This window comes from Hippoglossus hippoglossus, chromosome 15, assembly GCF_009819705.1.
Source record: "Hippoglossus hippoglossus isolate fHipHip1 chromosome 15, fHipHip1.pri, whole genome shotgun sequence".
In the NCBI taxonomy this organism is placed as follows: domain Eukaryota; kingdom Metazoa; phylum Chordata; class Actinopteri; order Pleuronectiformes; family Pleuronectidae; genus Hippoglossus; species Hippoglossus hippoglossus.
This window is the reverse complement of record NC_047165.1, coordinates 23934996-23961820: the sequence shown is the minus strand read 5'-3', so window position 1 is coordinate 23961820 and position 26825 is coordinate 23934996. Positions and strand designations below refer to the sequence as shown.

Genomic DNA, 26825 nt, shown 5'->3' with positions numbered 1-26825 from the left:
GGTTACAAAGAAGGTAACGTCTGGATTGTTTGAAAAAATAATGTTTGGAAAGGTTGAAATGAACCCTGCAGCACTGGCAAATCTGCCCTTTTAAAAAAGAAATGGGTGATGGCAGTGATTAGTTTATTTGATGTTTCATTCAAAACACACAAATGATTAATTTTAAGACTAAGTACAACCCTTTTGAACCATCCACCTGGCACAGAGAGCTTGCAGACCAACAAAAGTGGATTTGGTCATGTTAAATGACTAAATGCAGTTGCTCCATGAGATTTCGACCACGAGCTCAGATCATTAAAAAAGAGCCCTATATAGCCACCCTTTACAGAGCCTTTAATTTATAATGGTGGATACAGGAATTGGAATGACGAGGCAACACCCAGCTGAGGAGAGAGGGGGAGACAGGAGGAAGAGGAAATGACAGAGAGGCAGAGAGGCAGATTTAATAGCTAACATTAAGTTGTATCGACTTTATTACCAACTAATACTGACTCCAAATGCTGGCAGACTATGTGCGTGTGCAATCCAGGTGACTGGCCATGAGGCCTACAGGGACAACTGCTGGAGGGTCACGGCATCTGTGCACCGTCAAAAAGTCCATTAATCGTTTAGTGGTCCCCTCTGGATGTCAGGGGGCTGTTGCATGTGTGTTCTGGGACTGAGCTCACTTCACCAAACTGACCAGATGCACCATTTGCTCTTAGAGACATTCATTTAATTATGCACAGGAAACAGTGCATGCATGGATTTTGTACATACACATCCTTAATATATCTGTGGGCTGGAGTGTGTTTTTGACAGATCACATCTGCTTGCCACATGTAAACCACCACACACTTCCTCTGCAACCAAACTGTCAATTTCTAATTCGTAAATTTCTGCACCTTGGATCTTGTTATTTTCCACCACCACATGCCACCAAGCAGGCACAATTGTGGGTGTATCATGGCCTAAGAATTAACAGATTCCAGGTGAATCTCATTCTACCACCGTACTGATCCATTACATCTGATCGCTGATGTCATGTGTGCTCATTTTGGTTGCACGAGAAAGCTTTACACATCTAACCAAAAGATTTTCTCTCACGGACACAGAATGGAAAGTGTGTGTGTTTTTGTTTGTTTGATGGTTACATACGTGTGAGACATGGGGGTGGTGGAGCCGGCTGAATCTGGGCTCATCAGGGGTGATGATAAACAGAGGCCAGGGGCAGACTTTCAGCTGTAACAGCTTTCTTGGGTAAGAGGGTGGAGGCGAGGAGCCGTTTGCCAGACTTGTGGGGAAAGACATGGCACGGCCCTGACGAGGGCTGCAGCCGCGATGTGTAATCACAAATGATGCAATGTTTGAAAATCCAGGCAGCGACTTGATTCACTCAGTGAGTCTGGGTCATCAGCACAGAGACTGCTTTCATCAAGACAAACATGTTTAAGGAATCGTAAAGAAACGGGCTGACACGATACACTGATGATAAAATATGGATTTACACAGTTCAGCCACAACAGTAAAACACTTACTGATTAGTGTATATGTGAAGTCATCAATTGTAACCTTATGTCGGACCTTGTTTGTGTGAATGACACCAGCAACCAATCAACAAGATCATGATACGGGATGCTGAAATGAGGGAAGAGATTCTTCATGGTCGGTCCAATGCAGCACAGCCTGGCTCCCCCCTGCTGTGAAGCAGTAGTGGAAATACATCATCACGGCTTGGCTCAGAATGACGTATACCGACCCGGGCCCCTGAAAAAACCTGACATACATAAGGAACTTATTTACACATTTATGTTTAATTATAATCACGTCGTCAAGAACATGAAAAGCCCATCCTTACTTTTTTTTAGAGATGGGCATAATGGCTTTTGTTACAAAATATGACCTTATGTGATGTGGCTTTAGTGAATACTGAACAGGAACAAACAAAGTCTGAGGGTGTTGGAATAAGCCAGAGCTGTTAGAGGATTATTCTCTCTGGAAAATAATTGTGACAGAGCTTCAGTCCAAATACTGGTCTTGAACCAGCTCTTGCATGAGGATCTGCCCAAACCAAAACAGTCTCTCTCTCTAACGTTAAGTAAAATGAGATGAAATGGGAGTTTTGTGAGCGGTGACATCAGCTCCAGAGGTTCCCTGCTGAGGAATACCAGGAATTCTGGGAGAGCGAGTCTGAGGCAGAACAAGCAAACTTGTGTTTGCTTCTATTAAAGCTGTCCACTGTGTGATGACAGAACAGCAGCAAATCACTCTTATATGGTTTGTCTCATAGCATGTGGGAAATTTACTGTGCCATTAAAAGGATTAGTCGGCACTGCCGACTGATCCTGTGTCTGTGAGAGTAATGGACTGTGGTGATTGATGAATGATACAGAGCCTGAAATAGGTCATTATATTTTGCTGCTTTTTGATAACATGACTGGTCTGTGAGGCTGGAAATGTGGATTTAATGCTGCCTGACCTGAGTGTTGGCTCACATGCACTGCTGCACAAAAACACCAACCAGGGCCATGAAGAATTAACATCTACTCCACATTCAGTACCTGTGTTTCATATTGTTGTAGCCTTCCACTTTCTCATTTGATAACAGACATATCATCCATGGACAGTGGTTTTCATAAATGACATTCATGTATCCCTCCATTCTTATCAGCCTGCTACAACAGGCTTTCACCTCAAAGCAGAGGTAGAGGATGTGTGCACTGTGATAAAAAAGGCACAGGCAAAATAAAACACAAGCTCCATAATAATAAAAAAATAAACACGGGAGATGAAATCCCTGAGCAATGTCAAGGTCATTTTCCTGCTGGGTGAGAAAACAAATTGGAATGAAAATAGAGGGGTTCTCCTCATGCTAACTGCAGGGCAGAGAAATGAGCCCGCCTCTGACTATTAGTGTTTGTGGGGGTGTGTATGTGTGTGCACACACCGTCTTTGGATGTGCCAGGCCAGGAGATGATCTCTCAGAGCATCAGCGGAGGCACTCTGGTTCTTAATAGCTTTTAGTTTTTAATAAACCTGGAGAACACAGAGCAGAGGCAGTGTTTGAAAACTCTGGAATAGTACAGAGTGACTAAAATGCCAGAGGAAGCTGTGGCATTGCTGTGTTGACATTATACTGTTCCGGGCGGCTGTGGTTGAGGGGTAGAGCAGTCGTCCTCCAACCTGATGTTTGGCAATTCGATCCACAATATTCCCCATCTGCATGCCGGGTAAGGGCAAGACGCTGAACCTCAAATTGCCCCTCATAGAACAAAAAAGTGCTGCTACTAGATGCACTGTATGAATGTGTGTGTGAATGGGTGAATGTAAAACTGTACTGTAAAGTGCTTTGAGTGGTCATCAAGACTAGAAAAGCTCTATATAAACACAAAACCATTTACCAAAACCAGTGTGTGTAAACACTCATAGTTCCAAGTTTGGAATATTGTCAATTTCTGAGATCAGTAATATCTATATCCCGCCTATCAACAACGGTTCCACAAGTATCATGATTAGCCAAATGGCTGCTAAGCAAACGTCACAGTATTTTCATTGCATGGTGGTGCAGTGGTTGGTTCCTGGTTTGAATTCTGATTCTACTTTTTCCAGGTTCTCAAGCTTCAAGGGGTTGAGTTGGACTCTAAATTGACCGTAGGTGTGAACGTGAGTGTGAAAGGTTTTTTGTCTCTTCATGTTGGCCCTACGATTCGCTGGCGAACTTAACCACTTAGTCGGTGTGACACAAAGCTAGAAGTAGGACTAACATTTTACAGTAGCCTAATGTTTTCCCATTATGTCTGTTCATTAACATTATTTGTCTGTTCATTAAAGACGTGGAATGAACGCAAATGTGATGAATACAGAAAAGAACCTTGATAGGAAAAAAGAAGCACATGCTGTTGAGCTGAAGAATCAAACTTCACCCTATCAAGGTTTGCTAGGACAAAGGATCTCCTCACAATCTGCTCAAACAACTAAAGCTACGATGACCCTGCTCAGACCTGATATTAACATCCGTCCTGAGAGATTCGATCACAAGTGGTCAGTGCCCTCTACGAATGTTCACACCTGGCGTTAAAATGCGTCCTGAAGGTGTCTCCTGTGGCCACTTGCGATCGGATGTCACTTCCCCACTCTACATGCAAATTAACACATATGTCATTTGTGTTAGTTAAGACCAAATTATGTTGTTTTGACCCATTCTGAGTTCACAATGTGTCCAAAGTCACTGTTTGTGTACATGGGCACATCACACTGCTAAGAGAATGTGAACACATGGCCCACACCACCTCTAAATCTGGTCAGGGGTGATCGGATCGCTATCCCAACGGAGTGCCTTCAAACCTGTACTAAGAGCTGTCCACTTGTGATCGGATCACAAAAAACACATGTTAGTACCAGGTGTGTACGGGTTCTATGTTTTCATTTACTGAACATTCTGCAGAACTATTCCTTTAAGCCAGATGATTTAAACTGTGTGTCCTGTGTTTGCCAGGAGCTGACCAAACCAACTCCTGAGCAGCATGGGACTGGTGATAACAACTCCAAGTGGTTAAAGAGAAATAGATGGGTTTGCTATTTAAAAAACTATAGTCAGGTACTCACATGGAAACCATAGACTGTGTATAAAGATGGACGATGTGTCTCCACTTCCTTCCACTATTCTGAAATGATGGAACATATCCCAGAATCAAATGTTGCCCTCCTGCACATTTGGAGCCAGAGTCTGCGCAGTAGTGATCGGGTGATGGAGCCGCAGTGGCGAGGTCTCGTTGATACATGCACTTGATCAATCACAAGTCAGTCTGTCAATCATGATGTTTCACCTGATACATCATCAAATAACTAATTCTAAATGTACATGTGTATACATACATCCCCCCCTTAATTTAAATCAATTTTTATGTTTTATTTCTTGTTTCAAAGTGTAGATGGAGGTTTGAAAACTATTATAATTTTTTGTTTTGTCCTTAATTAGTTGTGATTAGTTTTTTCCTATTCCATGTCAATATGTGACATGTCAAAATGACAATAAAACAATAAAAACAGCACTCATGAAGCTCTCACACGAAAACCTAGGAGGCTTCAACTGAAGTGCTCCTCATTCACTTAAATCCGGTGTTTCACCAAACTGTATTGTGGTTCCTTTGCTTTGCTTTCATTGTGTGAGGTACAAGTTACAAAATATTTCCAAGCAGAAGCACAGGCATTAGATAACTAGAAACATTGTGACCCTATCCATAAGCCATAACACTGGCCTGAGCAGCAGAAATACTCTACTGCACCTCTCTCTCCGATCTGTATTCAAGGGGGTGGTCTTTCTGCTCTTTTTGAGAACAGCTGTGGCTCAGGGGAGAGAGCTGGTCCTCCTCTAACCAGAAGGTCGGCAGTTTGATCCCTGTCTCCCCAATTCCACATGCTGAAATGTCCATGGTCAAAATACGGAACCCGTAATGCCCCTGACGGCTGTGCAGTGTCAGAAAGATGTGTGATGAGAGAAAGAGCTGCACACAGACATACTGTATGAGTGTGTGCATGTGAATGGGTGGATGGCAAAACTGTAGTGTAAAACTCTGAGTGGTCTATATAAATACAGACTATTTAATCAATTCACATTTTATGTTATCCCTCAAATCCCTGCCCTCTTACACGCAGATTTGTTCTGTTCCTGCTCAGAACTGATTGTTCACCTGCTCAGATACACCGCTGCTGCAGGTGAAGAAACAAAAGATATTACTAACTCAGAGGTTGCACTTGGATCTACGCAGTGATCATGGCTCAGTTTGAGATCACAGACGATGCAGAGGAACAGTAGCATTTAGACTCAGAATGAAGACAGCACGTCATTTTCCTCATGCAAAATTCACAGGTTTTCCCTGTTTTACAAAAAGATTCCAACGCAAGTATTAAAAATGTAATGTTTTACTGTTTAATGGCTTACAGTCATTGTTTCCTTTCCAATGTGGACATAGAGGTACAAAAACATCATGATTACTGAGTGAGTCCTTCGTCTTTACATCCTAGATTTTGATTTAAATGACTTCAAAAATTCTTTAGGCCGAGGATTCGGAGCCACAGCTGTGTTTCCGCAGGAGAAAGGAGGGGGCGTGTCTGAAGGATGGTCACTGTGATTGGTCACGCAGCTTCCCACTCAGGTCCTGCAGCACTGCGATGAGTCGCTCCAGAGCTGCAACGTCGTCCTGCAACTCGCCGTGGATCTGACCTGTGGCCACATCTGTGTGCATTTGCTGAAGAACAAAACAGAACGAAACGCTGAAACAATTAAGCAAATGACTGGAGGGTCAAATCGTTGCTGACATTATTATTTTACTTGTTAACAGCGGATGATTTGGAAGTTATTTCGTGTCAAGTGAGACATAATACTGCTGTGTAAGAAATTCTGAGCTACTATGAATATATGTGTGGCGTAATCAGAGTGTTGCTGCTGCCGCTGTTCATTTATATTTTCTTGCATCTTGAGTGGAAACTGAATTTTTGAGGTATTGAGACTATTCGAAGATAAAGTCTGTCATCAGAATTGATTATTTAAATTTTTATATTTTAAAAGTGTGATCAAACAGGACATTTTATAGTAGTAAATAAGAAGCTCTCAGTGCTCTCTGCTGGACAAACCATGTAACAGCAACACTTTCTAAGTTACCTCAAACATATAGTTTTTATGCAGAAGTTTGTGCAAACCTGGATAAGTTGTCGATCTTTTTGTTTTCTAGCCACGAGTGTTCACATTCTGGATTTAAGAATTTTCACGAACTCTTCCTTTCAGATCACTTCAGGGTGAGGTTTTTTTAGACTGACCTGCACACACAGCAGTTCAAGTTTTCTACGTAAATAATGTTGCCGTTCAGAGGGCTGTGGGGCTGCTCAAAAAGATTCATCTGGGCAGGTCTCTTTCTCGGCTGATTGTTAGAGTTCACACGTTATGTTTATATTCATGTTTTCTGGTTTGTGTCACAGGAATGTAGTTACGATTACTCCATGTGCTCCCTTGAAGGAATTCCTCACCCTGATGGACTTGCCAGATGCTTGTGAGTCGTCATGTCCACCATTTGTCTTCATGGACATGGAACCTTGTGTCAACCTGCATTCTGACATCACCAGCTCTATTTGACCTTGTGCTCTTCCTGCTGACGCCACATTCCAGCTGCTGATAGCGTCTCACTGAGAGAAGATATCTAGTCTAGGAGGTTTTACGGTAAAACCAAGGAGCACCCACATGATTCATTTTCCATTTAGTATTTGTCCAGAACAAAACAAAAGTACAGAGCCTCCACTCACACAGATGGATAAACGGAGGCAAGAGACTGTTAAAGCCAGTTGAACATACTTGAATATTAAAGTATGCTCATATATCCATCTTAAATTTATCATCTATGGACCAGAAGGATGCACATTACATAAGTGACCATGCGAGTGTCTGACAGGCTACAGACAGCAATGTACTGGAAAATGCTGGACTTGATTGCACTTAACCCACGCTTCAAAAAAAGGTGTAAGATGATTTAAAATATGAAATCAAATGTTTGGAAGTGTTCAGACTCAATCAGGAGGAAAGCGGCAGCAAAAGGCAGTGATGTCTGCATGTGCCCTGCACTCTTTTAGCAGCTGAGTTACAGAGAGGACGTTCTGGTTGATCAAACTGAACCTTAGCTTTGGTGGCCAAACTCCGCAGGCTCAGACGGGTGGAGGAGAGCATCGGAAGAGCTTCTGTTGGATTCGTCTTCGTCTTACTGCAGCTGATGGTCACTAAGACACCGAGAGAGAGTCAGAAAAAGGAACCTTTGTGATTTCATTTGTTCTGGATTTGTAACTGATAGTAGAACCACGTAAAAGAGGAAACCGCTTAATGTGTTGATACTGTCAATTGAAATCCATTGTTCTGTACTTCATTGTTCTGTGCCAAAAATAAAAAAGGTCAATATTAACTGGTAATACAAGAACACTAAAGGGCAATTAGAGATATGTTTCAGTAACTACAGTAAGTACATTTATTACAAGTCACTTTAATCTTCTACTCCACGACTTTTAAGGGGGAAACATTGTACTTTTAACTCCACCACATTAAATTGTTGAAGTTTTAGGTAACTCAATAAAACATGATTTTTAAAATTAGCTCCACCATTGGCTACAAATTAAAATGATTCTTACACTTAAATATATGAGCCATGCTGACCATGTATCAAACATACAGAAATGCTCTGAAAGGGTTTGTAAAAAATATTATTAATTGATTATACAATAAAATATTTTGCTACTATTTTGAAAATCAATTAATCATTAACAAAAATGTCAAACATTAATTTAATATAGTTAAAGTACGTGACCTGAGGTTGGTATACACTTTATATCATACACCATACACAGTGCTGTGTTCTCTCCAAACAATTCAACCTTAGTTGCATCAGTTCACTAAACCTTTTCCAAGTAATACTGCAGAGCTCTGTGTTACTAACGTGTGCCTCCACAAGATTTCAGAAACAATAATGATAGCTTTGTGTAGCAGAAGCTGTTCGGAGGTCATGTCCCTGCAGTGTTAGCCTCCTCCATCTGACTGTTTCACAGGTCAGCTATCTCTCCGTCACATAGAAGGAAAACTCGTTGTTTCCAGTTTCCTCCCACTCCCTCCTCGCTGACAGTGCAGCCTGTTTCTGCAGTTGCTGTGACTGTAAAGGTCAACCTGCTGAGATTGATGAAGGCCCTTCTGCTCTGCTTTATCTATCCTTTGCTTTCTTTTCATTTGTTTGGGTACAGCACCCACACCCATGGTGGGGTCAGTGAAGCTGAGTAGAATGTGTAGTCTAGAGTGGAGGTTGGGAAACTGACACATTTATCACTTTACACTTAAACATCGCTGTGGAATGTTGACGTAATACTAATACATTAAGACTGGACCTGCTAAGAGTCAGAGTTTTTTATCTGACATTGACGATGATCAATTTTCATGCCACCATGGGAGAGCATTTAGGCCATGGGAAACACGGCACTGAAACCCAACATCATAGTAATCATTTCACATCTGTATACATACATGGCATTCTGGCCTTTGAAGGAGAACTTTTACATTTCATTTAGCTGACGCTTTTATTTAAAAGCGACTTCAAATAAGTCAACTCTATACTGTTGTCTGTAAAAAAAAACACTGTTGCACTGGATAACATATTCCTTCATTACCTTACATACAATTTTATGCAAACTACCCTAAATACACTTTCCTATTTCCCCAAATGTCACTAGAGCAATGCATGTGGGGAAATGTGCTGCTGTAAATGGATGCAGGTTGTGTGTACAGCAAGATGGTTCTTTCACCTTCTCCCATGTCGATGGCTCTTTTCATCACCTCCTTGAAGAGACAAGGATCTTTCTCCCAACCACCAGCCTGAACCTCACAGCGATGAGCCTTGGACAAGAACTGCAGAGCCTGTCAAATTCCCACAGAAACATCAGCATCGCTGTAACTGACAGTTAGCTGCATTTGTCATTTCTTTGTGACTTTCCTCATTTTCACTCAGTGCTTTTGCCCCAGGGTTTTAATTATTGGCTGGTGCAGCTGACTTGATGATTTGAGTAGCTTTGTGAAACTCATTGTATCGTATGATCATAGCAGGTCAAAATATTTTACCATTAACATATATCACTAAACAATAATATGAAACTCCATTACCAATGTTTTACAGATTTACTCATAAGAGCATCATCTAAGATTTGTCATTGTCTCCAGAGAATTTACAATTCACATCTACTTGCATCTCTTTATTGACTTTGTATGGCTTCAGTTAGGATGCTGGTTGTGGTACTGACCTTTTCGTTGTCCTCTGGTTTTGAGCTGTGGCCGTTGCCATACACCAGAGCATACTGCCTCCATATCTCAGCATCGTGGCTATGGCGGGAAGTGACCCGACCCAGGAGCTCCTTCAGTGTGGACTGGTAGGTTGCTGCCTGTACCCCTTGGTTGTCTGTCAGATTCTCAACTACTGCTCTAACCAATATCTGTAGGATCTGCCACACAGAAAAAGTAAAACAGAGAAAACATCAATATCAGATATTGAAACATGAATTTGTTATATGTGATGTCATGGGGTGGACTTCTTTACCAAATGCAATCCTTCCGATTTTATGGGAAATGTGGTTTAGACTATTGAGACCAATGGGGGGGGGGGGGGAAGAGAGAGAGAGAGAGAGAGAGAGAGAGAGAGAGAGAGAGAGAGAGAGAGAGAGAGAGAGAGAGAGAGAGAGAGTAGGGCAAAGAGAATTGCACGCAGCCCTACAATAAAGCAACGGAGCAAAACACAAAGACAGAGATCTTTCATGTTTTTATCAAAGTTATGGATCATTATGAAACTGTGGCAGGACTAATTCGTCTATGACTCGTCGCCATGGTACAGGTGATTAGTGGAAAACACTGCTATCAATTCTACAGCATCTTGGTGCTCAGTGTTATTCAGAAATCCCAGGTTTACTGAGGCGGACAGCAATCAGTCAGATTCCTCTCTCAATCCTTCTCTTAATTTCTCAGTTTTAAACTTTGTCATGATTATAAAACAATGCAAATCGATTTTCTAGTTAAGAGTCAAGATTCTTGGGAATTTTCTCTCAGTCTTCCTGCAATCACTTTGGATTCTGAGATATTTTAGATTTGAATGCACAGCAAGTATAAGTTCTACCCACAGATTGTTAGACAATGTTGAGTTCAGTAGGATGAGCTGAAGACTCGACCAGCTGCAGGACATTTTTATCCAGAATTTGGTGATATTTAGTGCAATTCATTCTTCCCTCCTCAGTGCAATATAAAAATCTGTTCATTTATCAGCAGCAGAGTCTCTCACATATTTGTCACTTGTTAATAAATATGTAAATAAACAACATCCTCACTATGTTAAAAGGAATAATCCTTTCAAGGTAAATTTCCTTCAAAATATATAAGCTGTTGTCATTGAAACTTATAATTGTTTGTTACAACGTCTGAAGAGTAAGAGGATTTAGAAACTTGGAGATTTGTAATCTAGTCGATTCCTGATAACAATTGTACAACTGACTTGCAAGTCCGAACAAGCCAATTAAAGCCTAATAACAAAGGTTTTTTACATGCCGCAATAACTTAAATCCAAAGGTTTGGACTCACTCTGGGCAAATCACCTGTTTAGTTAAGTTTTTCAGTTAAAATAATTAAATTTGACCCCTTCAGCAAACAACCAGTTAACTGTATATTGTATGATGTCTAAACAGGAAAGTGGGAGCAAATTTCATAATGTGTAAATTACAGATATTTTCAATTTGATTAAATATGATCCTAATGAATTCAATGGGTGAAAAGGATGTTTTGCCAATAAAAATCATAGAATGTACAATCAAAATTATTATAAACGAGCATCACTACTGACAAGCAGTTCAAATTGGATGCACCTTGATCAACCTTCATTTCCTTGAGCTTCAGTATTACCTCATGATTGCCTGTATGTTTGCTCACCTCTCTGCCTGCTACAGTATGCTCACCACATCACAACCGTCCATCACCAGCTCATCTCTACCAGTCTCCCACTTCACTCAGCCCCCTGCCTCATCAGTCTGTCCCCAGCTCATTCCCCTGCCTACTGGCTCACTCTCAGCTCAGCCTTCTGTAAGTCCATCCTGCAAACTGCCATTCCCTCTTTGCCCCCAGCATTCGCCTGCCAGAACCCTTATCTCCCCAATAAATCTTCACTTCATCACAAAAGCCCCCATTTTGAACTGTTTGCTCTTTCTACACTGTGTCAGAGTTGTATTGGATTAATGTTAATGCAAACAGAATATTACACTGCAGCTGCATCACATTAAGAGCCTCCAAGTGGTGAAAGAGCCAAAGGATGTGCAGCAAGTTTGCCACCGACTGTGATCTTCAGATCAGCATTATTTTTGATTAACTACAGCTGAAGTTGTAACAAATAAAACTTACATAATTTAGGAATATAAACAATTAAAGGAGGGTGGTTTTAAACACAATAACACAAACATGGTAAGACTCATTTGCAAATTACATCCAAATGTATCAACTTTATCCAAAGCGACTTACAACTGAGGGGAAACACTGGGAGTACAGTGGGAGAGCTTGAACTAAGTACAATGTGCTGAATCTGTTTAATATAACAAAGTGCACAGTAAGTTAGGCTTGTTAGGGTGTTAAACAAAAAGTCCTCTGTGATGAGAGGAGTTTTCAAGAGGGTTCTGAAGATAGAGAGAGATTTCAGGGTAAACATAAATGCAGTCTGGACTGTAGATGCAAGGTGTGCAGTGATGGCAGTGCCACACTACGGAGGAACAAAGTGTCCGATGCCAAACAGCCTGTGTGATCAAGTTTGAATAGATGTGTGAAGCACCAGAAGTTCCCGTAGGCAAGAATTCAATATTTGAATTGGATTCTGAACCAATAGGGCAGTATAGTAGTCACGGCGAGAGATTAACATGGCCTGTACCAAGAGTTGAGTGGCATATTGGGTCTGGTAACGCCTACATTTGCTTAGATTGTATAGTAGCACTACACCTCCAGGAAAAGCTAGCTGCTTATCCAACATGACACCAAGGTTTCTCATGACCTTGGCTGGAGTGACAGATAAGGAGTTCATTTTGATGTTCATGTTGTGATGGAGAGTTCGCTTGGCTGGGATGAATTCAGTCTTGGAGATTTTTAGCTGAAGGAGACATTTCCTTATCTTTGTGGATATGTCAGAGACGAGCAGAGATATGTGCTGGTGTCATCTGGTGCGTATGACGAAATGGGCGTCGTCTGTGTAGTAGTGATATGAGAAGCCATGTTAGTGGATAATTGGACCCAAGGAAGTAGTGTATGTGAGTATATCTCAGGATGACCGACCTTGTCAGCCCATCTCCTCCCCCCTTAGGAACATTATTGGCCCCTTTAATTGAGTTCCGGCTGAGATCTGCTATCTAGTTCTCCACCTCCCACAAGTAACAAATAAACCTTCTGTCTGGATTCTTTGGTGTGTGCTGCAGTGACAAGAAGATAAATCAACTGAATCTGTAACCTCACGTCAGACATCCTGAAAGATGCTGCACAGACGTTTTGATATCATCCACATCAGATAACACCTCAACATACAGGAGGCCAGAACAGGCTTTTCATTGACACTTCAGGGCATGGGTTTTGTAAGCAGTGGAGACCAAAGGCACTGTTACAAAGACCAACACACCAATTGATGTCATCATATGAATAATGCCTGCCTCTGACGTCAAGACTTTAAGATGAAAACTGAATAGATGACTCAGATCCAGTTAGAGTGTGAAATTAAGTGGAAAAGTAAAAACCTCTTGGCTGAGAAAAAAGAAGAATAACACAAATGCCAGGCCAGAATTTGCGATGAAGCTCATTTTGAAGTTCACTTTTAGAACACAACCATGGACAATACAAAACACTCACCTGTTCTTTCTGAAGAGACTGTGGGTTTACTGCCTCTACAGAGTGGGAGTGAATTGTGCTAATACAATTCTTGTGGAGGCACAAAGCTCAACCACGAGACCCTCAGCTCCTTTGAAATCTATCAGCCAGTCCAATCAGTTTTGTCACCAGCCCTCTACACATTCCATAAGAGAGCAATTCATGGTGGTCCCTGCCACTATCCTTCCTTCACTGACTGTCACCACCATTTATGCAAAACACCATTTGAAGGTGTGAGATGAATGTTCATATAAATAGAAGGATAAAAATGGAACAGTCATTTTAGAGACTTTACTTTCATTTGATGTCTTGAGCTGAAGTTTTGACAGATTCGTTTCAGTGAGAGAAGGAGAGAGAGGAAGTGGTACATGTATTTAAAGTAGTAGAACACACTTCTATCCCATTCTGACTGACATCCTGGGTTAAACCTACGGGGGTCTGCCTGAATGGGTCAACCCAACCAAACCACCTCTAAGACCTTCCTCTTGATCAGGTTTGAACACCACTTCAACGTTTATAATTACACTCAGCAGCAAATTAAAAATAGCCTGCATGGAAAAATATTTTTGTGGTCACAAGAGGAACTGTCTTAATAAATGATGATTCAATTTAATTTCAACAACTGTAGGTCCAACGGACATATCATTTGGGGAGAATATTCTCAATTATGCAGAGGATGAATGAATAAAAGTAATTAAATAGTGTTAATGCCATAACTTTTCATTAAGCACATTGCCCTGAGGTAAAAAAACAACATTTGCTACAAATGGCTGTAGAATTGGCTGAAACTCAGATAAAGCTAATGAGTGGACCTGGATATTGATATTATACTTTTTCTGTTTCACCTGAGTGTCCTCACAGTGCCAAAGCTTGGTCATCTGGTGAGTAGTTGGGTAAACTATTGCAACTCGTGAACTAATGATAGATATGAATGTCATGCTTGGTCACAATGGCTTTCCACAGATACACTAGCTTGCTTGCTAACTGCTTTTTAGCTTGCTAGGTTAAATGTCTGAAAGCAGGATTACCCAAAAACTACTCAACAGAGTTTCTTGAAATTGGTGGAAGGATTGGGCCAAACACGAACCCATTAACTCGTGAAGCGGATACAAATAAGGGGGAGTATCAATGCTTTTTTTCCTACTTTCTTTAATATTGCAACAATAATGATGACATATGCATTGAATTTAGCGGTTTTGTGCAGAAATCAAACATTTCCACCACCAAATCCTAGTGTGACAGGGCCCCTATGCAACACTTTGTCTGAGTCACTTGGGGACAGACTATAAGTCCCACTGTCACATTGTTGGTCCTGCTCCAAATGAGACGCTGTCTCACTTCACAAAAATGTGCAATCTTAGTGAGAGGGAGAATGTCCCACTTGTGTGGTCATAGCTAAAAGTTATGACAGGGTAATTTATGTTACCATACTCAAACTATGAAACCTGGGAATTCCTTTTTTGGTAAAAGGATGACTGTGTTATAAGGAGGACTTTATAGTCTAATAGCTTAAAACTACTAGACCTAAGGGGAAGCTGTCTGTATTATGATGTCAGTGAAATTACATTATACATGCATTTGCTTTGTTAGAGGAATTAAAGCAGTAGGGAGGTGGAAACCCATCAAATTCCATTTTTTAAGATTTGTACTTTGATCATTGGAGGCTGCTACTGACCTCTTCTACTTTTATATTTTGTAGCCTTGCGAACAACATAAATGAACATGCAAATGTTGAAATTTTGCCTGAAACAAAGATACAAGCAAAGGGTAGAAACGTTAATGTAAAATATTTTGCAATAATCCTAAAAAGGTTTAAAATTAAGGTTGGGTATTAAGCCAAAGACTTCAGAATGTCTGTCTGCATTAGAGTTGCAACTATTCCACAAGGTTAGGAATTGGCTTTTTCAAAGTTAAATGCTCAAAACTACAAAACTTAAATTATTACAGGGCTGAAGGGGAGAATTAATTATCCTGAAAATGCCACTGTTGGCTGTTTTTCCTTGTTTAGGCAGAGCTGATGGTTAATCTTTTAATTTTGGTGGGTGTGCAATTACAGAGACATGACTGAGGGAGGCTTTCCTTGCAGTTGTTGTAATGACTCTGCATTTGTGACCGCAATGAAAAAGTTTAATTGGCACAACAGGAAACTATTGGTTTCTTTGCTGGGCTTAACATATAATTAAAAGTGACCTATTTTGCCTCTCAAAAAGCTGTAAGGTTAACTAAAAGCATCTTCCCCAGTTTTGTCTTTCCACAGCCATAAGGAGGAGGAAAGCAGAAGGTGCTTCCAGCCTTTGTTTAAGGGTGATGTCCAAAAGAAGCTACAAATGTACCAGGTTTCATCCTTTTAAAATTCAAAGAAAGATTTAGAGCTTCCTCTACTAATTGTCTATGATAATTACTCTCTAAATGACTAATTAAACTGTAATAGAAAGTAGCTAAAACCATTTCACTCATATAGAGAACAAAAAATGAAAGAATATGAAATGAAAGAATATAGAAATGCAGAGATTTATACACACACAGATATATTTTTATTTCATGGGGCTTTCAAGTACAGTTCTTACTTGGATGTCCTTGTAGTTTTCCCTGAGGTCCATCAAACGGTGGTAGGCTTTGATGCCTTCTGTAAAATCCCCAATGTCAATGCTCACAGTGATGAAGTTCTCCCAGATCTGCCAGTGTTCGTAGTTACACTTCAGGGCTTCCTTCAGCGTACGGAAGGCTTTGTCTCTGCCGATGAGGGGGACAGGAAGAGACAATGAGGGAAAAGAAAAATTGAAAGACGATACTTAGCAGTAAAAGGGAACACTGAACCAAGAGATTTAATGTTCCAATCGCAGGAACAGTATTAACTGTAATGAGCAGTAATTGGGATTGGTTGATTGAAAAGATACAATGCTGCTGCTGCTTCTTCAATCACACACATACACACACAGACGCACGCACAGACACACACAAACACACCCCCCTTTTCAGGTTTAAAAGTGCTAACCAGGTTTTAATAAAAGCTTTCCTACTTTGCTTTTCAATTTCAGGCCTGAAAGCACATGAGTCTGATGTGAGAAAAGGCTCAGAGACACTCGGAGGTTTCACTGGATACCACTATACCACTGTTGCCTCCCCAGAGCATTCACTACAACAGCACGCCACGTCTGCACGAACATGACTTTCCACAGACCAGAGCCATTAAGAATTAAAATCTGTTTCAATTTTGTGACCAGTAATACATTTAAAAAACATATTTTAGGGGAATAGTCACAAAATGCAGTTCTGTTTTCATTTTGTACAGTTTGCTTGCATGCATCTCTATGCTCTGTGTTGACAAACCAGCTTGTGATCTGTTGATTTGTAGCATTGTTTGTCTGATTTTCCTTCTAAAAAAAGCAAAGGGTGTTTCTTCATTTGCTCGAGTTTAGTCTATTTGCATGTTTTCCTTAGTTACACTGCACCTGTCACACCTACACACCTGTCTTGCCCAGTGAAACTATGACACTTACTAAATCATTTACATTAAAAAGTAGGAGCCACTCCTGTACTTTGCTTGTTATTGTAAATAATTTAATCAAACATTGTTGCAACAGCAGAGACCACATCCGGTTCCACTCCTGTCAGCCAAGAAGAGAAATCTGAGGCTGCAGTGACACAGACTCACCAACACTGGACAGTTGAAGACTGAAAAAGCTGGATTTCTGCTGATAGTGCAGTCGGTTCAGAGTTTGGCTTCAATAGTCAACAGTCCCAACAGTCTGAGCGGGGGGTGGTGGTGTAACAGTGTGGGGAATGTTCACTAGATCTGACTAGTCTGGATTTCAGCGACCACATGCAGATGGTAGTTTCATAATTTGGTGTAAACAACATGAATCCATGGATCCATCCCAACTAGGGTGTATGGTCTACCCATCTTCTAATGGATACTTCCAGCTGGATGATGCATTAAAAAACTGGTTCCACCAACGTGACATTGAGTTAAAGGCCTATTCTGTTAAAGTTGGAAAAGTTGGGATCTCCATTTTTTGCAGAGACTGGTTTTCTCACTGGTTTAAAATGTGCAGGGCTCAATGGGGCTGTAATTTGGCAAGAATCATGCAACCAGAGTTACAACTCATTATATTCTGATATACACTCAGAATACTGTACACAAGGGAATACATTGCCATGATTTAATCAAGTTTTAGGAGAACTGTCAATTGTCTGAAGATAGATTACGAACTTTTGAACACAACACAGACACTGTCTGCCAAAAATCTTTCGATGCAAAATATGCATTTAAAATCAATATTTAGTTTTTGAGAAACTATACAGTATCACAAAAAATTACATCTGAATATTCAAATGTATTAGTATTTTCCTACATCACTTAGAATCAATTGAAAAAAAGTTATTTTGCCATAATGTCCATCCACCAATTGTCATACCAACATAGTCCTCATGAAGTATATCAGAGATTCTGACTGATACATTTTCCTTTTCCAAACCTTTTATTTATTAAGTCATAAAAAAGCTGTAGCGAAATGACAACTTATCTTGAAAAGTAAAGCAGTATTTTTAATTAACTATGCTTTTTCTCATGGAGACAAATATCAATTTAGAATAATCTCAACTATATTACACATACACACTTACTCCCAATGCAAACAACTCAACGCACGTCAAGCACATCTCATATGCACTCATACCGATACTCACTTCTTCTGGAGGCGAATGTACGCTGCAGAGAGGTTGCTCCACGCTTCTGCGTTCTGAGCGGGAGATGGGAAACAAAGAGGGAAGGACAAAGAGGAGCAGGGGGAAGGAGATAGTAAGGAAGAGTTTTAGATATTAATAATAACAGAGCTATTTATGAATGGTAAGGAAAAGGCATTTTCAAGTATCCACACAATAATGTATGGAAGGTGACAAAAAGTGAAAGGGTGATGTGGATTCATGTGGTCTGTGTTTGTGTTCCGTGCTCTGAAAATAATGACAGTTCGGCCAATGTATATCTGTGAACGAGAGCTATCAATGAGAGACGTTTTCAGACATGACCCGCGCATAAAGTCCGGAAAATTGGGTCTGGACCTTAGCCGCAGTTTGCTTTGCACACATGCTCGACACAGCAGGAGGTTCTGTGCACAGACGCATTCAGGCGAGAGGTCGAGCAGCAGGTAGAGGCAGGAAGTAAAGGATTGATTCTGCTGCAGACATCACATGAATATCTTATCAATACACAGACACCGATGTCAGCTCTCATCACCACAAACTCTCTAGACATCTTTGTCAGTGTCTTCCATGTGTGGGTCAACAGCTTTTCTCAGAGAAATATTTTGTTGTTGTTTTTTTTTATTTTTGCATCTGTGGCACGTTAGAAGCGTCATCACCCCCCCACTGTGAATCCAGCGGGGGATCCCCCTGCTGTGTTCTCCCGACTTTCTGCAGACTTTATACTAGGAGGCCAGGAGGCGGAGAAAGTCTGCAGATAATCCAGAGGCTGTCACTCGGACATTTGCCTTCAGACATGCACCTCCTCTGGAGAAAGTAAGGAGAATCTCCGGAGGTAAGTGCATGTCTGAAAGCATCTTTGGAGAATTCAATTCAAAGATATGGAATTCTTAATTCGTCTTGCTTGCACTTTTCAATGTTATGATGTTCACTTTTATTCTGTGTGTGTTGTTTGTGGGTACTTACATCTGGCTCCAGTCCCACACACCTTTGGAAAGTCCTGACAGCTCCCTCATAGCTCTCCAGAGCCAAGTAGGCACAACCAAGGGAAAACCACACTCCAAGCTGTCCAAACACACATACACACATATAAAAGTCAATCCAAGTATTGAACCTATGCACGGTTTGTTGATTTGTTTCTGCTGTTAGAAAAATAAACATTATCTGAATTCTAACAAGACCCACACACATGCAAGATGATGTTAACATTTCACACCTGATAAATCTATCAAATGTATCCCATCCCAACACTGTTAGTATATGGTGTTAGCATGCTAATATTGGCTAAAAGCCACAACCGAATATAATGTTGGCATTAGAAGACAAATTTAAAGAGACTCCCAGGGTAGACCTAGAGCACACAGATGGGATTACACATCGAATTGGCTTGGGGATACCTCAGCATCCTCTACAAGGAGCTAGAGGATGTAGTCTGATATCAAAGCAATGTACACCAGAATAACAGTCATGGAAAAGAAGGAGGGAAGGAAGGAAGGAAGGAAGGAAGGAAGGGAGGGAGGGAGGGAGGGGGGAGGCGGGAAGAGAGGAAGGATGGATTTCTCTGCCTTCACTCGAGTTTGATCAATTTGGTACAGAAGTATGCAGACCATTGAACCGAACATTTTGAGAGTGTAGAACCAGATCTCTACTCTCTTTTAATCTTTAGTTTACTTCAAGCGATTAAGCAAAACAGTAAACACACAGTAATCAGGGATTCCCAGCAGTGTCAGCGCTTTACTTGTACCTGCATGCTGTTGATCTTCAGTGACTGCTCAAAGCAGTCAGCGCACTGCTGGAAGTCCTTGCTGCGGAGGTGCAGCAGAGCTTTGGATCGCATGGCTCTGGCACTGCGCTTGCCCGACAGCTCCCATGCACGATCATAGTACTGATGGTCCTTCAAGATGTCTCCCAGAAGGCAATACAGACTGGGCGTCTCCTTCTTCTCCAACTCCCTCCGAACGATATCCTCGGCCTGGCAAAATGAACGGCAGAGGAGAGCAGGATGAAGTAGAGGAGGAGACAACAGACCAGTGAACAACAAAGACAGAACTAAACTCAACAAAGTAATGGGCAGAAAATAAGGTGCAACACAAAAGATTTGGGAACAAAGACAGAGAAAATATTGTATTTCAAGTACGGGGTCAAATAATGTGGACATATCCATTTGTTGCACTTCACCATTCCACTTACTACTTCCTCTCGGATAAGTTGAGACGCACACTTTCTAAATGGCTTTATACTGATTTGGACTGTGGGGTGTTCCAGTCTAACCACTGACAAGCTGAGGTCCTCTGAGGAGAGCTCTGAACAGGTTGTTCCAGATACAGCATCCTGTAATTAACACATAAAGCTTATATCCTCCACTGTGTACTGAATACATTTACCCACACACTGCTCCATTGTTGCTCGCATTGCTGTCATATTAGAGTTATACAAAAATGTTAGGGTCGTCACTTTCTTTTTGAGTTACAAACTACACTTAAAATTAAACATTTGTTTTGGTTACATTCAAAGTTCACAGTGTGTAATTACATCTAATTCTGACTGGATGTAGCCGAGATGAGAGTCTAACTTGATTATGATTTCTGATGTGAGTTTGGGAAGCATATGAAGTAATGCTGTGGATTTCCTTCTACAAATCAAATACGGACAGCAAGATGCAGACAGTATTGAAAAGGAGGAAAGTTTAAGTTAACACACTGATCATCAATGAGCTTCAACCATGTTTAGGAAACATAGCAATAGAGGCATGACGTAGTGACATTGTGTTAATTGCTTAACCCACTGTTATATCTCTAATTTAAACAAATCTTGTTCGTTTTTAAAGAAGCTCCACATAAAAAAAAATAAAAATTTCAATCACCAATGACTGATTTCTGTTAATTTACAAAAATAGTATTTTAGGTTAATATTTTCTGTTTTATTAAAAGATTCAAATCATCAGTTGGTGAAGCCTCAGAGGAAATTGTGGTCTCCAGATGTAGCTGCAGAGTGAGCGATTCTCTCCTTCACAGTGCTCTCTGGGATACAATCATTCAAGTCCTCCCCTTCATTTGGTCAAGATGTCTCTGATGTTGACACCGACCCAAGAGGAGTCTTGAGACAAACTTCATATTACTTTGAGTTGACATCTAATGTTGGAAAGAAATGTTGTTGCACATTTCCAATATGTCTTTAGCATCACTAGCACCAATTAGCTCAGAAGGATGTCCTGGTTCGTTTACTGTATTATGTGAACGTTGCTGTCCCCCTTAACAACCCTATAAATCTTCTTCAAAAATCTGGCCGTTCAATAAACGGTCTGTATTGATATAGTGTTTTTCTATTCTTAATGGAGACACAAAGAGCTTTACAATACAGTTTTATTGTCATACACCCATTACACACATTTATGCAGTGCATGTATGTGTAGCACTTTTCAATGGGAATTTGGGATTCAGTATCTTGACCAAGGACACTTAGGCAGTCAGAATGTGGGAGACTGGGATCGAACCGCCAACCCTTTGTTAGTGGACTACCCGCTCTGCCTCCTGATCCACCCAATTAAGCCTTTTGATAGTACGCATGAAAAAGAAAAGGAACAAATGGCCAAATTGAACCTCCAAATCTGATCGGTACAGTCAGGTACAGTCCCACTCTAATCATGGTCAGTCTTCTCTTGTATTTTTGATGGAAATATTCTGATTAACTGAAATATATAACAGAATAAAAGATGCATTAAACGTCTGGCTAAATAAGAGAACCGATCACAGTCAAAACAATCTTCATTTCAGGAGCTTTTAGAGTGTTTTTTTAACATTAATGCAATAATAATATAAAGTAATAATAATAAAGGTTATTTAAATCAAGTCTGAGAAGGATTTTCTTTTTGGGGGATTTTGACATATCAATGTCATTAACAATAAGTTACAAACTTGTCCTATATTATAACAAATTACAATTATATGTGAAATAGTTGTATCCATGCATTATCTTGTATCTTATTTCTAGGCCACGCCGCCTTACTATGAGACAACGTCCCTGTGTCAGAGGAAAGCAGGAGAGGAGCCGTCTGGGCGAGAAAAGAGAAGCAGCATTGGACTGAGACCAAAGCACTTCAAATAAATGGATTGTTATTTCGGACCCCAGTGACTACATAACATGGACTGTTGGCTGGGACTACTACACCACATGGTTTAGGACAAGAGGGGAGCAGGAGACTTTTATCATTATCTAAAAGCACCTGGGTAATTGAATTGGACAAAACAAGCTGCAATTGACTAACGGAGGCCTTTCAGCCTGCAGGACTATGTACCGAGCCTCCACTCACAAGTAATGTTGGTTGTTATTGAGTGTATTTGTATGCAGACCGAGGTAGCTGGTGAGCCGTCTGTGTATTTAATTTGTAGCTCTAAAATTCAACATGTTGCTCTGACAGAGGAACTCAAGCAGAGAGACATAGTACTAAATGCCTTTAAGGAACAGTGGCTTGTTTTCTTATATCACGTACACTGTATCTATTCCATTCAGTGTTTCATCTTATTTACCATTGCTTTTTTAATTTGGTATTGGAAATTTGATTATTTAATTGTTTTTAAAAGGTTCAGTGTGTAGAATTTAGTGACCCCTCCCCTTCCAAACATGAAAGAGAACCTGTGGTAACCTTCAGTTTTCATAAAAACTCAAAGGGTGTTTAGTTTGTCCAGTCTGAGCTACTGTAAAAAAACATGGCGGCCTCCGTAGAGAGGACCCACTCCTGATGTAAATATAAAGTATTTAAATATAAAGGGCCCATTCTAGGGTAAATAAAACAACAATTTGTATAATTTAGACGAAACACACTCATGAAAACATCACTAGGATTATTTTATATTAAATTTCTGTCAATAGATCCCTTTCACCTAAATCTTACACACTGGACCTTAAATATTGTATTTGTGCTTTGGCAACACATGTGAATGTCATGTCAATAAAGCCGAGTATTGAAATTGGATACTGGCCTACAGTAGTCCACGAACTTGCATTTGTTAGCATTTTGAATGCCTTATAATGTATGCATATTGACTGTGCCTATGAATGTTAAAAATATAAATTTTACATTTGTTAAATATCGGTCTGCACAAGGATGATGTGAGCAATAAAACCTAAGTCATAGACTCTGATATCCACTTTTGTCCAGATGGTAATTTAGCAAGTCCCAGTTTTTTTGGTCTGTGAGGGAATGTGTGGATTTGAAAGCAAAATATCTCACTTTTTTTTTTTTTTATTGTTTATAGTTCAAACTTTAAATTTGAGCTTAACCCATATTTGGTTGATTATATATTTCCATTAGAAGGCAGGTGCACTGGTGCCCTGAAAAAGTGGACACTGTACTGAGTGTACATTTCAATTAAGATTCACTGAATCATCTCAGCCCAGCAGCAGAGATGAGCTGCAACAGAGAGAGAATACTGCCACAACAAAACAAAAACTGAATGTTCAATGCAATGTATTGTCCCTGTTGCAGTTGGTTACCAGCACAAAATGTGCTATACTTTCTGACTCCTGACCAAAAGATGTTTCTTCATGAATAATAATTAGTGTGGTTAGCACAGCCCAGCACAAGATTTCTGAGTTCAAGCCTGCTGACCAGCCGGGCTTTCTCGTAGAGTTTGCATCTTCTCCCTGAGTCTGCGTGGGTTTCTTCCCACAGTCCAAAGACATACAGGTCAGGTTAATTAGCAATTCTAAATGGCCCGTAGGTGTGAATGAGAACTGGGATTGGCTCCAGCTCCCCCACAACCCAAAGGGATAAGTGGTTAACACAAGGATGGATCAATAGTAGTTACAACTTTAGTAACCTTTTACAAATGTCATATTTATATCCCACTGCACTCTGACAGATTCAACAGTATCATGTAGAAATGCAAAAATACCATCTAGACCATTGTGGGAAAAAAAACACTCGCTGAACAGATTTGAGCAACAAATTGAGTAACCCCAACTTTCCCAGAGGAAAACATCAGTCTGAGGGTTTTAGTGAGCATTTATCTGACTGACTTGACCGACCATTCGGTGAGAGACTGCTCCCTGGTAGACTGTCTCCCTCAAATACCACGAGGAGACACATTGCTACAGTTTCTATGTTTACACCACAAGAGAGTCAAGTTTTACTTCATAAATAAGTGTCGCTGAATCACATAACAAACCAGGACATGGGTTTTATTTACTGTGGAGGACTATCCGCTCAATGTTCTCTTCCTACTCTGTTCTCTATAAAGCAGGAATGTTTATACTTGTGGAAAACAAAGAAGCAGAGAAAGTTAAGTCCCTCTGGCAGTGTCTTCAGACACATGAGCGACCAATAAACAATATACACCAAATAATGTTAAACAAAAACAGATTATCAAATAAATCTACAAGAGTAGAATTTCCTTGTGCAATCAGAGCATGGATTGTATTGTATTGTTCACATGATATAAAGCCTGTTCTCAGATGGTGTTGGGCAACACCAAGGTTCTGTCTTGTGCTGGGTCAGTTGTGTTTGTGATGGCGCCAATCTTCGTGCAGCCCGAGGATTGAGAGAGTCCAATGTTGTGGCCCCAGGATAGGGTTGGGTTATTTTTTGCAGCTGATGTGGTTCTGATGACGTAAGGCTTAAGTGTGTGACAGATGGGACCGGAGTCACAACCCCAGTGTGTGACAGATGGGACCGGAGTCACAACCCCAGTGTGTGACAGATGGGACCGGAGTCACAACCCCAGTGTGTGACAGATGGGACCGGAGTCACAACCCCAGTGTGTGACAGATGGGACCGGAGTCACAACCCCAGTGTGTGACAGATGGGACCGGAGTCACAACCCCAGTGTGTGACAGATGGGACCGGAGTCACAACCCCAGTGTGTGACGGTATGGGACCGGAGTCACAACCCCAGTGTGTGGCGGTATGGGACCGGAGTCACAACCCCAGTGTGTGGCGGTATGGGACCGGAGTCACAACCCCAGTGTGTGACAGATGGGACCGGAGTCACAACCCCAGTGTGTGGCGGTATGGGACCGGAGTCACAACCCCAGTGTGTGGCGGTATGGGACCGGAGTCACAACCCCAGTGTGTGACAGATGGGACCGGAGTCACAACCCCAGTGTGTGGCGGTATGGGACCGGAGTCACAACCCCAGTGTGTGGCGGTATGGCTGCAAAACATGTGGAAGTTTGATGCCCCAAATGGAGATAAACAGGCAGATTGTTGAGACAACAATCGTTTATCATTTCAGTGATGTGTTGGATGTTAGTAACCCAGTGATTAACCAATATACAATCTATTTTGTAGCCCTTACCTATGGTCAAATGTTGGCTAGTGACATAAAGGGGTTCTTTCTGCAGGCTGAGTAGCTCAGAGCCCCGCTCCATGCACCACCCCCCACTCCCCCCCACTCACTCGCTCAGAGCGACACACGCAGTGAGACCAGAGCTCGTTCTCGTGAAGCAGCCGGTCAGTGACTTTGTAGAAGAACAGTGAAACACAGAGTTTCTCTGGTCTCAGCTGCGTCATGATCAGAGCAGAAGCTGCAGCTGGTTTGTACCGAGCTGGAGTTTCTGTGTCCTCCTCCACTCTGACCTGCTCTCTCTTGAACCAATAAATACTCATCACTAGTTATCAGGACCTGATCAGCACATGAAGTAACTTAGTGTTTGTTTGATTCCAGAGTTTACGAGGCTGCATTTAAACATCATGAAAATGACTCGTCAACATGTTGTGCTCAGTACAACACGAGACGTGACGCTCACAGTCAGGACTTCATAACCAAACACATGACCGTACGGTTGTCACCTAAATCATCCCAATAAAAAATTAACTATGAACGGGAACTCGTTCATTTTCATCTGCATGAACTGAACTTTGAACTCGTTCTTTTTAAGTGTGAACTGGCACAACACTGCTTCTACAGATGGGCTCAGATTCAGATTTCACATTCACATTTACTTGTGTAAAGGTTTGGTTGTTTGCAGTTTGCTTACTGATTTAGAACAGTGTTCAGTATAATGTTTGAAGTTCTCCCTGCATCTCCACATACAGAAACTAATATGCACCGACAATCTTCACTGAAGAACCAGGTTTAAAGACACAATCCTGTAGAATCCTGTGAATTCTGAACGCAGCTTCTGAACAGTGGCAAGCATCGTTTGGGGAGCCACCAACTGAAGAGTGTTTGTAGTAAAGCAGATGTCTTTGTGTGTGTGGTATACCTTGCCATGTTGGCCCAGCCTCTCATAGCAGATAACGGTGTCCTCCCAGAGCTCCAGCTTTTCATACATAAGCAGAGCTGAACTGATGCAGCCGAGGTCCGTCAGCAGGCTGGCCAGCTGTTTCTGCAATGAAAGAGACCACAGAGGCTCACAATGAAAAGTCAAAGACCAAGGTCACTGGGATACATTGTAGAGGTACCGTGAAAATCTTTACCAAAAGGCATTTAGGCATCTCCACTGAAATAGATGTTGCTTTTTATTTTTACCTAAGTAAGAGAAAGACTAACCTAGTCAACTCTCTACAGTCTGACAGTTGGTTTTTAGATTACTGTGAAATGAATGAAAAGCAAAGGATGTCAACAGTATGTATAAAACGAGAGAGAGAGAGAGAGAGAGAGAGAGAGAGAGAGAGAGAGAGAGAGAGAGAGAGAGAGAGAGAGAGACACCCCAGCCATAAAAAGGCCTTCAGTGCTTTGTTCACGTTGGGAGTGGTTCT

The 26825-nt window shown here is 41.1% G+C and overlaps 1 protein-coding gene across 1 annotated transcript in view; it reads right to left on the bottom strand.

The window, feature by feature from the left end:
* Nucleotides 1-5891: 5891 nt before the first annotated feature.
* Nucleotides 5892-26825, bottom strand: part of ttc27 (tetratricopeptide repeat domain 27) — a 68283-nt gene continuing 47349 nt past the window's right edge. Inside the window, exons 12-20 of the mRNA XM_034608303.1 lie at nt 26330-26452; nt 19869-20096; nt 19091-19189; nt 18113-18165; nt 15991-16156; nt 9796-9993; nt 9304-9415; nt 7643-7743; nt 5892-6227 (exon numbers count right to left, since the gene is read on the bottom strand). Coding sequence (XP_034464194.1) covers nt 6102-6227; nt 7643-7743; nt 9304-9415; nt 9796-9993; nt 15991-16156; nt 18113-18165; nt 19091-19189; nt 19869-20096; nt 26330-26452 — 1206 coding nt within the window. The 3' untranslated portion in view covers nt 5892-6101. The remainder of the gene's footprint in view (nt 6228-7642; nt 7744-9303; nt 9416-9795; nt 9994-15990; nt 16157-18112; nt 18166-19090; nt 19190-19868; nt 20097-26329; nt 26453-26825) is intronic.